Here is an 18977-nt window from a genome sequence, read left to right on the forward strand (position 1 = left end):
CAGTTATTCACCATTTATAAAGCATTAATAGACATGGATAAGCAGTTTATAAATATGGCTATAAATTATTTATTCTTGATTTATAAGCATATCTATAATGTGTTTCATAATTGTATTTTCATCATTTATTAATGATCAATTTATCATATTTAAATGGAGTACTGCATTATTTACAAACCAGTTATTTAGGAGTTGTCAGTGATTCATAAGATCACTTAGAAAGTGTAAGTAAATGTAGTAAATTCAGGTAGTTATAAAGCATTTAGTAGTGGTCAGTTAACTATTTTTGTGAGCTCATCTAAAGTGAGGACTAGTTATGCCTTGTAAAGCATTAATAAAGGAGATTTAAAGACTCAGTTATCTTTTAAACAGAAAAAGGAAACAAACACAACATACAGAACATAAAAATATTTAACAGCCTTTAAATCTCCTTTGTAAATGCTTTACAAGGCATAACTAGTCACAAAAGCTCACAAAAATAGTTAACTGACCACTACTAAATGCTTTATAACTACCTGAATTAACCCTGAATTACAGTAGAAATACATGTTAATAAAGCTTTATTAAAGTTTTTTTGCCACAAAATTACATTTATTATGTAAATTATGTAAAAACGCACACACATACACTACGGACACACTGTTGTTAGCGTTGCTCTGACGATTTTATCAGTAAAAGAGTAACAACTTAAAAGCTACATGACAATTCTCACTAGCGAGGTAATAACGGTGCTGTTCTTGGAGCAGATAAACGTCTTAGGTTACACATGTAACCATGGTTCCCTGAGAAGGAGAAAGAGACACTGTGTCCTCTAGAGCCTCCAGCGTGACCAGTGTCTGAAGCAAGTGATTCAAACGTGACAATGTCATTGGCCGGCGACAGCCTGTGACGTGGCTATGTGTGCAGCCACGAGTACAAGAGGAAACCTATAGTATGTCAACAACAACTTTTTCTGAAAGAGATGTAGACAGGCAGGCCCGATGCATGGCAGTGAGACGCAGTGTCTTGTTCCCCTTCTCAGGGAACCGTGGTTACTAGGGGTGGGCAAAAAAATCGATTCACATATGAATCGCGATTCAAACTTTACCGATTCAAAATCGATTCATAGAATTCCAAAAATCGATTCTTGTTTTTTTTTTTTTTTTTTTTTAAATATATATTTTTTGGTATTGTCCTGAAATGAGTTTAGCTTGCCATTCCCATAGATGGCGCAGCATCGAATTCACACTTGCACTACGCCTGCACACTCTTGTCATAGCCAAAAGAAGAAGTGCAGCAGAAGCGGAGCAGAAGGAAGGCTGGCTGGCTGTGTGGCGTGTCTGTTTTTATTTCGGCTCCCATTAACAGGTTAGAGCTTGCACACAGCCTGCGTGACACGCGCGTGCGTCTCAGGTGTGGCCCGAGTCGTGCGGAAAACGCGTGCATGAAATAGAACCGACGCCTATTTTTCTCGCGACACGCAAGCGTGTTGGAAGCGTTTCCAGGCAAAATAGAATGTTTATATATGTCATTTTGCCTCGAATATTCATATTAATAAATGACATTTTGATGTTTGAAAGTCTAGGTTTTGACATAAATGCAGATATAATGTAGGCTTATTGTATTTTTTTTTATCGATTTTCAAAAATTGCACCTGTCAATACAGAACGAAATATTATGTAGCCTATTTTGCCATCAATAGCCTACTCCTTAAACTACATTTAGCAGTATTGTTTGTTTGATCTGACTACAGCACTTTAAAGCTAAATGTAAAAAAAAAAATATATATTTAAGTTTTAATTTACACTTGAATTAAATGTATTTGAAAGCTGGCCAAAGCTTGGCACTTTGCACTGTTTAGTTGCAAAAGTTTTTATGAAGACAAAGTAATATCAAACTTCATTTAATTTGTTATTTCTTTTCTTTTAAATTGTATGTCTACTGCAATCACACAGGAAAAAGTCAACTACATACTGTGAATCGTTTTTTGAATCGAGAATCGTTTTTGAATCGAATCTTGAGACTAAAAATCGGTATCGAATCGAATCGTGAAATTTTCTGAATCGTGCACCCCTAGTGGTTACATTTGTAATAAACACCTAAGAGGAAGGAGCACTCCTTTTACAAGCCTCAAGGTGGGCTTCCTGAAGATATGCAAATTTGGGGAAGCCCACACCATGGCAATACCTAAGGGAGTCTCCTACTTACTAAACCCGACACTAGGGGGAGGAGGCTACCACCTGCTGGTATTTAGTAGGAGCTTCATACTTAGAAGGAACCCCTTCAGGGGTGAGGATACTATTTAATAGACAGGGAAGGAAGTAACACCTTATGAGTCATAGAATATATTGCAATGACTTTGTGAAGAGACCGCCTGCATAGGGACCCAACCTCTGGGAAGGATGCCTCAACTTTACAAGATGTAAGGGATCAAATGGGTAGGCAGCCTTAACCTAAAAACATTGCAGTGGCACATGGTCTGTTTAAACTCTGGGGAAGGCAGCCGCGGCTTCACGAGGCATGAGGGAGCTGCCTACTTAAGGAACCTATATTAGGGGAGGCAGCTTCAACCCTTAACGTATTGCCAAGGTTCGTGAATGGGCTGCATGCTTACTGCTCCAAACACTGGGGAAGGCAGCCATGAGACATAAGGGAGCTGCCTGCTTAATGAACTCTCCATTAGTGGGAGGCAACTTCAACCTTAATACATTTGAAAAGGCTCATGAAGGAGCCGCCGGCTTAAGGACCCCACTCATGTGTAAGGTAGAGGTCTTCACGGGTCCAAAAATTCATGCCCGAACCCAAAAGAGACCCGTAATGTGCTACAACGAACCAACCCGGACCCGTCTATTATTTCAAAAGCTGGACCCGGACCCGTACAGATCCGAGAAATGCCTCTATTATTTGAAAGCTGGACCCGAAACCGCCGGGAAGACACAGACCCAACTGGACCCGATTGTCACATATTCCACCTTAAACTGCTATTACAAGTCAATAAACCTGTTGCGAAAAATACAACTTTTTGTCTTACCTACAGTGAGGAAAATAAGTATTTGAACACCCTCCTATTTTGCAAGTTCTCCCACTTGGAAATCATGGAGGGGTCTGAAATTGTCATCGTAGGTGCATGTCCACTGTGAGAGACAATCTAAAAAAAAAAAATCCAGAAATCACAATATATGATTTTTTAACTATTTATTTGTATGATACAGCTGCAAATAAGTATTTGAACACCTGTCTATCAGCTAGAATTCTGACCCTCAAAGACCTGTTAGTCTGCCTTTAAAATGTCCACCTCCACTCCATTTATTATCCTAAATTAGATGCACCTGTTTGAGGTCGTTAGCTGCATAAAGACACCTGTCCACCCCATACAATCAGTAAGAATCCAACTACTAACATGGCCAAGACCAAAGAGCTGTCCAAAGACACTAGAGACAAAATTGTACACCTCCACAAGGCTGGAAAGGGCTACGGGGAAATTGCCAAGCAGCTTGGTGAAAAAAGGTCCACTGTTGGAGCAATCATTAGAAAATGGAAGAAGCTAAACATGACTGTCAATCTCCCTCGGACTGGGGCTCCATGCAAGATCTCACCTCGTGGGGTCTCAATGATCCTAAGAAAGGTGAGAAATCAGCCCAGAACTACACGGGAGGAGCTGGTCAATGACCTGAAAAGAGCTGGGACCACCGTTTCCAAGGTTACTGTTGGTAATGCACTAAGACGTCATGGTTTGAAATCATGCATGGCACGGAAGGTTCCCCTGCTTAAACCAGCACATGTCAAGGCCCGTCTTAAGTTTGCCAATGACCATTTGGATGATCCAGAGGAGTCATGGGAGAAAGTCATGTGGTCAGATGAGACCAAAATAGAACTTTTTGGTCATAATTCCACTAAACGTGTTTGGAGGAAGAAGAATGATGAGTACCATCCCAAGGACACCATCCCTACTGTGAAGCATGGGGGTGGTAGCATCATGCTTTGGGGGTGTTTTTCTGCACATGGGACAGGGCGACAGCACTGTTTTAAGGAGAGGATGACCGGGGCCATGTATTGCGAGATTTTGGGGAACAACCTCCTTCCCTCAGTTAGAGCATTTAAGATGGGTCGAGGCTGGGTCTTCCAACATGACAATGACCCGAAGCACACAGCCAGGATAACCAAGGAGTGGCTCTGTAAGAAGCATATCAAGGTTCAGTGGCGGCCGCGGGACCCAAGCAACAGAGAGTAGGTACTTGACTCTAATCTCTAAAGTAAAAGTTACGTCTGGGTGGAACAAATCACAGGGACCGCATCACACAGCGGTCTAAGCGCGCTAAGTTCAAATGACAGATTCTTTTACTCAAAAAGAATTATACGAGAACAGCCTCGAATGCATCGCTATGAGTGCCTTCAACTCCCTCGAGAGCCGACGCTAACTACTATGCAAACGCTAACTACTATGCCTCCGTTAAGAAGCTTTGTCTTTCTGTTCTCTGCTGTCTCAGTAAATAGTTTTGCGAATGTACCCTACCCCAGTGGTTTTCAAACTTTTTCAAGAGCGACCCTTTTTTTTTTTTTTTTAATTGACGCGACCCATAGGCCTATATAGGCCTATTCTTAAGCCTTTTGTTAACAACCGCTTTTGATGATGCACGTGCAGTGGCTTATCCGTGACGCGATCGTAACGCAAAGTTGATTCTGCACTCTCTTGATCTAGCTAAAGCTACAGGGATGCTAATTAACTGGTTAACCATTAACCATTGTAAGAATTTTAACCAATTAATTGCCTACTATCGTTTGCTGTATGCTTAAAAAATTCACTAAAAATATTCCACAACAAATCCTTTAAATTTAATGATATTCAGAACAGAACAAGAATGAAAAAAAATACATATCTATAAACAAGCCAAAGCGAAATAATTTAAAGCGAAAGTGAAAGTAAGCGGCGTTGGGCTCACGTAACTCTCTCATTCGAATAATTTTTTTTCCATATTCGCGATTTATTTGGATGCTAAACTATTATTTATTATAGGCTTCTAAGAAAAAATGAAAATGATTATCCCCCCAAATTTTAAATATTTATTAGGCTTCAAAAAATATAAAAACATTTAATTTAAGTGAACTTAAAACAAACCTTACATAAACCCATTATAAATGTCATATTTGCCTGTGCCTTTCCTGTCTAACAGGTATGGAATATACAGAAATTGAATAAGGTTATCAAAACATTCTGCACTGCATAAATTATAAACTAAATATAGATAAATCCTTGTTAAAGCTACAAGCATTCTTTAGTCAAGAGCAGTTAGTAATTTTCTCAGAGAATTAGCTGCCACTTTTGGACCAGCCACAGCTGACGATCTCACGCATCCCATTCTCTCACTACTCTTTACTTTAATTTAAGATTTTATTTAACTCATTTAAGACTGTTCTTGTGAGGATTCTCGACAAAACGGACATTTTGGCATACATGTGTGTTGTTCGTTCTAGCGCGAAAGAGAACTTGATACTGGCGCGCGTCTATCTGTGGGTCGTGTGTGTGTGTGTGTGTGTGTGTCAGGAGGACATTCACTGACAGCGCGTTCTCTTTTGTCTTGTCGCACATGAAAAAGCATTTGCATGAATAAGAGCGGGATCATATAACGATAGCTTAGTCACCTGCTGTTGTTTCTGGCGTTTCATCGCCCGGGTGCCGCAAACGCGATACCACGGAGGAGCAGGACCGAGCCTATGTCGATGCGCGCCTGTCCGCGTCCGGGAACATCGCGTACACACTATATAAACAAATAGCAAACGGGATTTTGAAAAGTGGGGAGGACATGTCCCCCCTGTCCCCATAGGAAATTACGCTCGTGGGCTTCTTTGTACTTCACTCACGTTCCAATATCGATCCCTCTTCAGAAAATCACCCTCTTCACATGCGCAAAAATGTGCTTGGAAACATCACAGTGGAGCGGTGCTTACGCTGAATGGCACGAATTGTAGGCTATTGACTATTTAAACAGAGCAGTGTAATTTTTATGTGAGGTTGACTATTTTATTTTGATAATGAACCGGCTGCGATGTCAAGATTGCAATGCTGGAATATGTTGTGTGCGTGTGAGGCGCCACAGGCACGATGGAATCATATAAATATACTCCGTTATTTTGTTCAGGACATCATTCGAAACTGCAAAGTATTTATTTATATTTGTGTACACTCGCAATAAAACACAACATTGTGCTTTTGTAAAATAAAGAAAACAAACAAACTGCCATCTCGGTTTCCTTTCCGTCAACTTGTTTGTGAGGCGCCGCGCCAAACGAACCAAACTCAGCAGCATGCTGTCAGTTTTTTTCTTTCGTTTTATTAATCTATTAATTGTTTAAATAGCCATATTGTGCGTGTTTCTTTTATATAGGCCTATAGACTATGATTTTATGAAAACAAATTTTGTTTTTTAATTTAATTATATTTTCCTTAAATCATCCTGGCGACCCATTTTTTAAGTCTCGCGACCCACCCGAGGGTCGCGACCCAGGGTTTGAAAACCACTGCCCTACCCAGCACATTCCAGCCTCCTCGATGAGTCGAAGGCATTCCACCCAAACGCACGTCCCACATTCGTAGAAATAGGGACGACACGAACTGAGCTTTCATTAAGAAATCCACACAATGCGCGTATCCAAAATGTGCATGCTCCTATTCATGCACAAAGCACACATACGTATGCTTTCTGAAAGTGCTTGGCAGAGCGTTTCTTCATGATATTCATGTTCACACATAAGCAAACAAATGGATCCTGAAGACAATAAAAGTTGTTGACGTACTACAGGTGCCCTCTTGTACTCACGGTCGCACACATAGCCACGTCACGGGCTGTCGCCAGCCAATGACATTGTCCAGTTTGAATCACGTGCTTCAGACATCGGTCATGCTGGAGGCATTCCCCAAATTGTCCTCTAGACGCAGTGGTTCCCAAACCTGTCCTGAAGGCACCCCAACACTGCACGTTTTCTTTGTCTCCCTAATCAAACACACCTGATTCAACTCATCAGCTCATTATCACATGGGTTAATGAGCTGATGAGTTGAATCAGGTGTGTTTCATTAGGGAGACAAAGAAAATGTGCAGTGTTGGGGTGCCTTCAGGACAGGTTTGGGAACCACTGCGAGTTCCCATTCGGAAGGGAACTTACAGTTTCGCTATTAGTAGAGACGCTAGTGCCAAACACAGAGACGCACATACTCTGGTAATTCATACAAGCTAAAGCTCTCTCTCTCTTATAACTGCATTGGTCTGCTATCAGTGGCTCAAGCCTCTGTTACTAGCTCTATAATGACGTTTTGGAATTAGCAACAGAGGCTTGGGATTAGATCTACAACACAAGAGTGATTTAAGGACAAAAACCTGACAAACATCTAGAAATAAATACAATACAATTCAATGGCCTGTTGTCAATTATTCCTTACATGACATCTGCTAGAAAAAAGAACACATTTCTTCCGTTTAGGAAAGTTTTCAGTTGATTTGTTGCAAATTTTACGAGCCAGCAGATTGTTGATACTCTGAGGCATACCGCTAGTGTGTTAAGTCTCATATTACCTCATATTATTGATCATTTGGCAAGAACATGCATTAGGCAAATTATTCTTGGATTTTAAATCGGTAGCTATAACGTATTTAAACTTTAAGCAATGAGGTGTAATGTTTTGAATAGCCTATTGGCAGCCCTATAACCTATGTATTATTATTATTTGTTTTTATATTATTTGTATTATATTTCCTTTATGAATACAGTTGGTTTAGACTTAAAATATCTATGACCATTGTCTTTATTTTTTCAACTCAAAGTCTGCCTTTAAGTCTTCAGTGTTCGTTTCATAGTTCCATAAAAGCAATGTAGCATTTATTCGTTCCTGAATGAATCAAATATTTTGTTTCTCTCTCACTCACTGTGCTATAGCCTATATCACAGATTTGTTATACTAAAATATGTTGACATCTTTTTGCAATAACAACAATTATATTTTTTTATGCAACTAAATCCCTAGAGATAGATCAAAGTTCTATTGACTACACTTTAAAAAATTACAATGTAGTCATTACATGTTGTTTTGAGTGTTTTAGACGATGCTGTGAAAAGCAACTAACAAATAAACATTTATTTGACTGAGGTTATGGTCATGTGAACCAATCTTTACTTTCATTTTAATATATTTGTTAACTGTTGAAAATGTTTATCTTAGCTATATTAGAATGATATAAAAATCTACATAAACAAAATGGAATGGCATTACGTCTATGGGAAATTACATGACGGATAAAATCAAGACCAAAAAAAGAGACGTTTCAAAACTCAAGCTGCACACAATAAAACTATCCTAATAACTAGTTATAGTGCAACTACTGCATAGGCTATCTATCATGTTACAGTGCTTCGTGTAAACTATTTCAAAATTGCACACAGCTTTGAAACTGCCAGTAGGGTGAATGTTATAGCTTTCGTGGATGGATTTAAACATTAAAGCTTTTACATTTACAGACATCAAGTTAAACCACAAACTCTTAGTTAACCATTAATTTCCTGTCAAAGAAAGTTGCAAAGATGTTATGTCCTACAGATTTTATTAAATAATGTAATTTATGTGGCGTGATCGGAACACCTCAGAGCACAGAAGAAATAAAAGCTCAACCTCAAGACAAATCAATTATTACAAAGAATAACAGCCACAGGTATAACCAGCTCAGGTCAGCTGGGATTTTGTTCTCTCTGTAGAAAAAGCAAAATACACTCACTTCAACTGCTTGTGCATCACCTGTTTGACAGAAATGACAGATTACTTGGTTCAGGCTACAACATAAAGATGAGTATGTGCTTTTTCTTCAGAAACTAAGGTGAAATAGGATTTTACCTGTGGTATGTCTTTACAACATATATTCTCCCCGGGACTGAATCTGGAGTAGTTAACACAAGAACACCTGTTATAAAATGACAACATATGCATTTTTATAATACTTTGCAACGGGAGATACAATTAGTCTGAGGTAGAATTTGGTTTCCGCTAAAATTATGTTATGTTTTTATTAATATTTCGGCGTTTACATGCAAGATAAACTTTCAATTTGATAAATACATATTGTACTTTTTATAAATATTAAAAGTACAAAAACATACCAGTGCGAGACGACTTCTATCTGCGCTTCATCAGGTCCATCTTTACTTTCTTCTGTATGTATGTGAGGGTCCAAAGGTTCAAACTGATTAGGCACAGGACCTGCACTGTCATGCGATTCCAGTGGGGAGAAGTCCTCTACTTCCAGACAGCTCTCAGAACCACTGTAACTGCTGCTCTCTGTATCACTATCCATCTCACCTGTGTGTGTGTGTGTGTGTGTGTGTGTGTCTGTGCGCGTGTCCCAGACAGTTACATATAGTACAGTGCATCCGGAAAGTATTCACAGTGCTTCACTTTTTCCACATTTTATGTTACAGCCTTATTCCAAAATGGATTAAATACATTATTTTCCTCAAAATTCTACAAACAATACCCCATAGTGACATGAAAGAAGTTTGTTTGAAATCTTTGCAAATTTATTAAAAATAAAAAACGAAACACACATGTACATAAGTATTCACAGCCTTTGCTCAATACTTTGTTGAAGCACCTTTGGAACCAATTACAGCCTGAAGTCTTTTTTGAGTATGATGCTACAATCTTGGCACACCTTGGCAGTTTCTCCCATTCTTTGCGGAACCTCTCAAGCTGAGAGTGCACAGCCATTTTCAGATCTCTCCAGAGATGTTCAATCTGTTTCAGTTCTGGGCTCTGGCTGGGCCACTCAAGGACATTCACAGAGTTGTCCCGTAGCCACTCCTTTGTTATATTGGCTGTGTGCTTAGGGTCGTTGTCCTGTTGGAAGATGAACCGTCGCCCCAGTCTAAGGTCCAAAGCACTCTGGAGCAGGTTTTCATCAAAAATGTCTCTATACATTGCTGTATTCATCTTTCCCTTGATCCTGACTAGTCTCCCAGTCCCTGCCGCTGAAAAACATCCCCACAGCATGATGCTGCCACCACCATGCTTCACTGTAGGGATGGTATTGGCCAGGTGATGAGCGGTGCCTGGTTTCCTCCTGACATGATGTTTGCCATTCAGGCCAAAGAGTTCAATCTTTGTTTCATCAGAACAGAGAATTTTGTTTTGTCGTAGATTTTCCCCTAAACCTAACTATCTGGGTCGTCTCCAAACGACGTTCCCTTCCTACTCAAAGTCTACCTGGGTCGTCTCCAATCGACGTTTAATATATAGTCTACCTAACTAACTTGCTTCCCTAACTAGCTTTCTTCCTGCGCAGGAATAATCGACAAACAGACTTAAGCAAATGTCCTCTAAATGCTTTAATCACGGCCGAATGATCTCTCGAGCAGTTCTCAGAGAATCTCCCCCAAGAAGAAGCAAGGCCGGAGGATCTCAGACAAATTCCACTGAGAATCCCACCAGCTAAAAGAATACAACAGTTTTTATAGAATAGGGAGGTATGGCAAAATGATATGAATTTGATTGGTTTTCATAGACAAACCCTTCTGTTACTAGGTAAAGCAAACTTTGTTTTAATGATTACTTCATTGTTAATCACAAGGTTCAAACTTAGTCATCTGTCTAGTTTCATTTCCCAAATTTGTTATTTTTACACTCACACAACCAAAGTAAAAGGGGTATGGCAAAAATACAACATTCAAAAACACAGGACAGAACGTTTTAGTACATTGTGTTTCAAAGTGTTGTCATGTTAGGCCTAAAAAGGGAAGTAAGGTTAGATGTTAGAGTTAATATTAGTTTGATATACAGTTTACTATTTTATCTATTAAAAATCCACCACAGTTTCTCATTGTCTGAGAATCCTTCAGGTGCCTTTTGGCAAACTCCAGGCAGGCTGTCATTAGCCTTTTACTGAGGAGTGGTTTCCGTCCGGCCACTCTCCTATATAGGCCTAATTGGTGGTGTGCTGCAGAGATGGTTGTTCTTCTGGAAGATTATCCTCTCTCCACAGAAAAATGCTGGAGCTCTGTTAGAGTCACCATCAGGTTCTTGGTCACCTCCCTGACTAAGGCCCTTCTCCCCCAGTCGTTCAGTTTGGCCGGGCGGCCAGCTTTAGGAAGAGTCCTGGTGGTTCCAAACTTCTTCCATTTACAGATGATGGAGGCTGTGCTCATTGGGACCTTCAATGCTGCAGATATTTTTCTGTACCCTTCCCCAGATTTGTGCCTCGATACAATCCTGTCTCGGAGGTCTAAAGACAATTCCTTGGACTTCATGGCTTGCTGTGCGTTCACACCGCTGCCGGCTAGAGCGTCAAAGTGGCCGGAAGTCATTCATTTTCAATGAGAGCCGGCGGCGAGCTCCGGCGAGGGCAGCGCGGCGCGTCTTGGACGGTGAGAGCGGCGAAGAGAGTTGAAGTCAGGTCAACTTTATGGTAATAAGCTATGATGCGGTTCGGCGGCAACCAATCAGAATGTAGAAGTCCTCCGCCTGAGAGGATTCCAGAGAACGCAATCCTGTAAACATTGGTCTACTTCGTTCTACGTCAGAGCATCAGAGCGTCCCCGAATCTTTCTCCGGCGTCGTTGGCAGGGCGGCGAGAGTGGCGGCGGTGTGAACGTACAGTTGGTTTGTGCTCTGACATGCACTGTTAACTGTGGGACCTTATATAGACAGGTGTGTGCCTTTCCAAATCATATCCAATCAACTGAATTTACCACAGGTGGACTCAGGTTGTAGAAACATCAAGGATGATCAGTGAAAGCAGGCTGCACCTGAGCTCAATTTTGAGTGTCATGGCAAAGGCTATGAATACTAAGTTATGTAGCCTACATGTGATTTTTTCATTTTTTATTTTTAATAAAATTGCACAGATTATTATTACATTAATTCCCGCCCAAGATGATTTTTGGTGATCGCTTTACTATGCACATGGTAGACCCTGGTTTTGAATGGCCGTGTTATTAAAATTATTTATATAATTCACAACGGGTGGTCATGATTATTTGCCAGCATGGACAAGATAACAGCTGCGCAAAATATGACGAAACAGATATATAGTCCGAAAATAATTGTCCTTTATATACAGCACAGATCTAGAATTCTGAAGTGAAATAAAGAGAGAGAGAGAGAGAAACCTAATAGTGAAACATGTTGGTTTAAAGGGGCCCTATTATGGATTTTTGAAAATGACCTTCCATGTAAGGTGTAACATAGCTCTAAGTGAATGAAAACATCCTGCAAAATTTTGTTTGGTTGGTTGTGCTTGCGATGGAGGTTCAGGTTGAATAACTAGTTCTTCCAGTGTTTCATCATCGGACTCGTGCTTGCATTGATATGGTAAAATCGACGGCATTGTTTGTTACTGTCTTTAGTTTATGGTGTAGGAAGCCTCAGGACAGCTGACGTTATGGCAATAAGCGTTTTTGTTTTCGACGGCACATCTGCCTCAACACATCTGCGACGGCACATCTGCCTCAACATTTAAAAAACTATCTTTGTGAATAAACGTGTCGTCCTCGCCTTGTGGTGGCATGGAATTCAAAGAGAAATCAGATGTGTGTGCATGTCCAGATATCGGATATGTATCTGATTTAAAACAACATTTGGAAAAAAATCGGATCTCGTGCGGATTTTTGTGTTTACACGTGTGCAACAAATTCTGATCTGTGTCAGATGTGAGTGAAAGATTGGATTTTTTTTGTGCCAGTGTAAACACAGCGTTTGGTGAGTTAAAAAAGAAGCAGCAAAAACTAGACAGAAATAGACTATATTAGAAAATGAACTTCGAATTTACTTTTCCCTGCAGTTCCTGTTGCAGTTTTGAGTGGAAAAAAAGAGTGGAGTAGTTACTTTTGAATAGAAATTTGTTTAGAGTGAGCTAAAATGAATGACTTTTTTTTTTACAGCAGTTGTCAATTTGTTTATCCTTCTGATTTTTGAATTGACAATATTAAATTAAATAATATGTTAACGCATTTGCATTACATAAGATATAAATTGTGTTAATCTTATCTAAAAACATATTATGGCTAAAAAAATGTTTTATCTTTTATCTTATTATCATGTTATAGTTTTTTGGCAGACTACTTAAATTTAAAACTTTTTTTTACTGTAAATTTAGAAACATATACGCTCATTACCAAGCTACAAACCATTATTTTAAGGCATACTCCTTCAAAAATGAATGTTATTTTCAAGTTCGAATGAGTAAATAAAAAGTTGAATTTGCATTCCATTTTCAAGAAATTTCCAGCATGATTTCACACAACAAATTTTTCCTATTTATTGTCTTTACATATTTGACACCCATTTTTATGACTCATTTTTATTGTGAATATAGTATTGACAGCAAAAAGAAAGAAAATTTCCACTTGTCCACAAAGAGACACAAGGGTCATCAAATACAGCAACGTATTCTCATTTAAGATTTTGAAAAACAAAATAAACATTGATTTGTCTGCATGTAAAAATGTGGGCAAACTATTATAAAAAGCAACTGACTTTAGATCGGTATTGTATTAATTTTCAATTTATTTGTAATAATGTTTCAGTTAAACTGAACAAACTGTGCCCAAACTGTAACACACAAGTGCCTTTCAGAGCTACCGTGGTCATATGATTTACACTAATCACAAATTTATTTGACAGTTTCTAATTGGCAAGACAAATGGTAACAGTGAAAGTAACTCTGTTTTGTCAAGTCTTTAGTAGAAAATAATGGAAATATTCACAAATGCAACTCTATTTTAGAAAATTTGTTTACATTTGTGGCCAATTTATTTATTTATTTTTACACAGGAGTTTATAGCCTCAGATGTAAATCTCTAGATTTCTTGGAAGTTTCAGGATTTTTTAAATTGTTAAGAACATGAAACTAAATATTATGAAAACTTTTTTTCTTTTTACTCAAAACAAAACAGTCTTGGTTTACAACGTTTTAAACAACAAAACATATAAACAACCACCACAAAAAAATTGTGCAACCAGTTTCAAAAAGTCTCAGTTTCAACAGTCCGAAACATTAATTAACCTTTGACCAGACTTTGAGACGTTTGTTACATCTGGGACTGTTTACAAGCATGTGTGTGTGTGCTAGCTTGCCCAAATCTCTTGTGCCCACCGCTCATTCTGTAAAAACCATTTGTGAGCAGACCCACGGTCCAGTTGAAACAGTTGCTCTTGGCTTTGATTGACAGCTGTGTAGCGGATGCTCAATTTGGGGTTTGGTATGAGAGCCGCAGAGAGGAGACGACAACCGGCCGCCAAGTACACACTCTCCGTTACATCCTTGACACCAGCATGCCTAAACCAAACAACTTACACACTCACAAATCATGACCAAACAACATTTAAGCACTTACAAGTGGGGTTGGGAATCAAAAATCGATTCCAATTCTGTAATCAGATACTTTAGGCAAGGAATCAGATACTTGGCCTGAAATTACAATTTAGATTCTGCTTATTGATTTATGTGGGCACGTTTTAATTTGATTCTAAACCATTCAGAAGGACGCGAAAGAGAACTCAATTCCGCAATCATGCGCTGTTATGCGAAAGAGAACTCAATTCAGCAATCATGCGCTGTTTTGTGAAAGAGAACTCAATTCAGCAATCATGCGCTGTTTTCTGTGCACACACATCTGAAGCTCTTGAATAACTTTTGTATTTATCTATTTTTGATTTATAAAGTAAAGACTATGCAGTGTTATTTTACATTTGATTTCAATTTCTGTACCTGAATACTAGACCTACCTGAAAAAGTGTTTTTTTTTGTTTTTTTTTTTGTGCTATTGCTAATGTTTATTTATTCTTATTTTATTATTGACTATTTACTTGTCTTTAATAATATTTGAAATTTATATTAGTTGGGCTAGTTGTTTCTCTGGTATTTTTGTTAAAACTATAGGCAAAGGTTCCTGTGTGTTCTGTGTTCTACAGTGTTCAGTAGGCTGCTAAGAAATTTTGTTAGAAAAAAATATTTTGCAAAAAGACACTTCATATATGTTTGACTTAATTTGTTTTTACCTTATTAGAATCGAAACTGGGAATCGATAAGCAGAATCGGAATCGCAATTGCTAAAACTCAAACAATAACCAACCCTACTTATAAGCAAAAAAAAAATCTGTAGTTTTGCCTTTGAACTTTTAAGATGTTGCTATCTCTCTCACAGTCTCTCTCACACACTCACACTCACACACACACACACACACACACACACACACACACACACACACACACACACACACACACAAACATACCGTCTAAGTGTAATGAGAAGTGAGTGGGAGGATCCAGCAGGGGCCAGTAGGTTGGTATTAATAAAGGTAATGAACATCTCAAAGGCCAGCGTCATCTCGATTTCGGTGAGGCTACACGGTAGAAACAGACTGTCTCTTTCGCACACCACTGCAGTGTAAAACCCTGCTGACCGAGCACCTGGAACACATAAACAAACATTATACAGGATATGCAGTGCATGACATGCTGAGCACTGTGGTATTTAAAAGCAGGTGGGCTTCTAAACATCAAATGCTAGACCCCCAAACAAGTGAATCTTTAAGGCCCCGATATACTTCAAGCAAAATCGAAGAACTGGTGTGACATCATATCAAACAAATGGGTCAGGATGATCGCTAACAGTATACCACTGCAAAGGTATTTTGAACTACTTTTTACCCCTAAACGAAGAACGAAAAAAAACTTTGCTGTGAGTATATCGAGGCCTTTAAAAACTTAAGTTCGGTTGAATTTGAAACATTGAGGAGTTATCTGACTCACGTTTAAAAAGGGCCCTGGCACGGCTCCAGTTGTTCTGCTTGCCCAGTTTATGGATGAGGTTCTGTAGCTGAAGAGTTTCAGGCACCATACCATGTATTAGCATGAACTCAACAATATCTGCTGCAACAGGTAATGTCTGCTTTATCACACACAAGCGCAGATGAGCACTGAACATTTCAGTATAGTCGTTTATCTGCACACCATCTGGAAATGTGAAATAAAGTTGAATTGTCAGGAAAAATACTAATATATGCAATTAATTAATCAGCATATTATTAATCAAATTAATTAAATGAACAATCAACTGGCAGTCCTAACCATAATAGACTAAACTACAATGAATGTCTCTTCACACACACACACACACAATTACATAATTTAATGCGTCCTTGCTGATTAAGTTAATTTCTCTGAAAATAAAATCTTGTTACTTGTATAAATCTTGCATAAAAAGAGTATATGAAATGTTTTCATTAGCAAGAATCAATCCATTTGTTTTTACAATATTTTAAGCAGTTTTACAAAGAACAACCTTACAAACACCCTAATGAACAAGTCAAGGATGACACTATACTTTATACTCCTTTTCAATTATGAAATGTTATTATGTGCTGAATCATTAATATTGTTTTAGGAAGATACATAAATTTGTCATCAATTGCGTACAACTTGGACACTAGATGGCGCTATGGAGTTCTTTTAGTTGTGAAATAGACTACACAAACACAATTGAGTTAATTTCAAGAGTATAACCAGTAACAGTAATGTAACAGGTGAGCTATCCTTTAAGTATCCAGTTTTAAGCAGTTTTAAGTATCCTTCTTCACCCTCTCACAACACTAGACATATTTGACTACTGCTCTCTGAGCGCGAGAGAGAAATGCAGTATTTCCTCGCACTAGTTGTGAAATTACAGTCTGAAAGAAATATTTCTAATTATTATTATTTATGGCATTATAAGGGGGGAGCAATGGTAAAATTATGCTCATCACTCAATCGCGAGCCAAAATACAGGCCCTAAAAATATCTATACCTGGCATCCAAGTATCGATACAATGTCCCTACGCAAAATATCACAACACTATGCTGTATCTATTTTCCCCCACCCCTAATAAATACTGTTCTTTTGAACTTTCTATTCAAAGAATCCTGAATAAAATGTCATCTTTCATTTAATTTTAAATTATATTAAAAATAGAAAGTTTTTAAACTGTAATATTTAAAAATAGTAGTATTTGTACTGTATTTAAATGCAGCATTGGTGAGCATAAGAGACTGCTTTAAAAAACATAAAAAAATAAATAAAAAAAAATTACTGAACACAAACCTTTGAATGGCAGTATATGCATGTATGCATGTATGTATGTATATGTGCGTGTGTGTCAGTGTTTCCCACACAGACTAATTTGTGGCGGTGCGCCACAGAATCGACACCAGCCGCCACATATTGCGTTTCGTTATTTATTTATTTTTTACGTTATTTAAAACCCGCAGCGTATTTGTTCAGCTGCATTTCCTTTCCCTGCTCTCCCTCAGTCTCTCTGTCACTCACACGTCTCTCTCACATTCACACACACACACACACACACACACACACACACACACACACACACACACATATATATATATATATCGGTGGTTCTTCAACTACAGGCACTTTTGGCCTTGTGAACTTGAGGGGAAAAAAATTGTTCAAATCAAAATTGTCACAGTCTAACAGTTAAATATAACTAGTCTAGTTTAATGATCCATAAGAGAACGCACTTACATTATAAGACAAACTGGTGTTTTTTGACATATTTTCCGATCCGCACTGAACAAATGTCATTTCCATCACATGTAAATATTTGATTATTATTTTAAATGATTATGATATACATAATTTCTTAACAGTGTAAGACCACTTTCACACATAGTTTTACCAATTTATACCTATATTGCAATTACCATAGATTTGTGGATTAAGTAAATTAATTGTCATGAGGCCCAAACACAAAGCTTACATCCACCACAACCTGAAATATAATATTGCATTGGTTAGATACATTTCAGAAAAATAACTACTTGTGTTATTACATTAAGTGGAACATTATCCCATAAACTATGCAGAAATTTTTAATGAGTGATTAGAATTTTGTACATATTTTTTAAAAAGTTATGAGGTGGTGGAAATGACTGGGTGTTGTGGAAATGACAATGAATGGACGTCCATGTAGAAAAACAGAAAACATTTATTTGAAACCCATTTAACAAATCATTAGTCATTAGTCTGTTTGGTTCCATAACCAGATGAACAGTTACAGTCTTACTGTAAACAACTTTAACCACAAATAGTGAGACCTTTATCCAGCTGACTTCCGCATCCTAAAAATAGATGAAAAGGCATTTCAACAAATACATATTTGAATAAATACATTAGCGTTGTACATTTCAATAAATAAAATATTCATATGTAGCCACTCAATCTATGAATTCCACCTTGTAAGCATAAATGTCATTTCCACCTCACCTTTGTCATTTCCACCCAAGAAGGTAATGTGGTGGAAATGACGGTGGTGGAAATGATAATCCTACAGTATTTTGTAAAAAAATCCAAGCTAGTATTACAGATTAGCTATGAATTGGTAGCTAGCATTGCATGCATGCAAAATACATCTATTTGTGTTAAAAAATCTATTTATTTACAAACTAATTTGATGTTACGCCATGTTTGGAAATGACATACAATAAAAATATTTTCATTTCAAGCAATATTTACCTTGAGTTTTCTTCTCCAAGTTGCTGAAGAAATTTAAAATCTCCTCCATGTTAGACATGTGCTGTGATGTCATTGTTCATCCCCATAGAAACTACCCAAACAATCTTTCAAAAAAACTTTTTAAAGGGACATTACAGCGCTGTGGTGGAAATGGCGCAATACTGTGGGACAACTACATTTTGTATATAAAATCACATTAATAGTTGTCTGACCTTAAATACTTCTTTTTCATTATTGAAGATCAGAAGTCTGGGTGTGGGACAAGCACAAAACAGCAATATTTGCATGTATAATGATGTTTAAAAGGGTGAAAAAATCATCGTAGACTACCGGTAAAAAGTTCCTAAAGTACTTTCATTTTAAATTTAACCTTGAAAGTGTGAATTTTTCAAAATTAAATGTTTTTTATAAAATATGATCAAAGGACATGAAAGTGCCCGTAGTCTAAGAATT

The 18977-nt window shown here is 37.9% G+C and overlaps 1 protein-coding gene across 5 annotated transcripts in view; it reads right to left on the bottom strand.

The window, feature by feature from the left end:
- Window positions 1-13296: 13296 nt before the first annotated feature.
- topaz1 (testis and ovary specific TOPAZ 1) overlaps window positions 13297-18977 on the bottom strand; it is a 104821-nt gene continuing 99140 nt past the window's right edge. For all 5 annotated transcript variants that reach the window (XM_079878098.1, XM_079878101.1, XM_079878102.1 and 2 more), the window contains 3 exons: window positions 15767-15970; window positions 15247-15424; window positions 13297-14290 (listed from right to left, as the gene is read on the bottom strand). In XM_079878098.1, the coding sequence (XP_079734224.1) occupies window positions 14080-14290; window positions 15247-15424; window positions 15767-15970 (593 nt within the window). In that variant the 3' untranslated portion in view covers window positions 13297-14079. The remainder of the gene's footprint in view (window positions 14291-15246; window positions 15425-15766; window positions 15971-18977) is intronic.

The sequence above is a fragment of the Squalius cephalus genome (genome assembly GCF_949319135.1).
Source record: "Squalius cephalus genome assembly, chromosome: 8".
Taxonomy (NCBI): Eukaryota; Metazoa; Chordata; class Actinopteri; order Cypriniformes; family Leuciscidae; genus Squalius; species Squalius cephalus.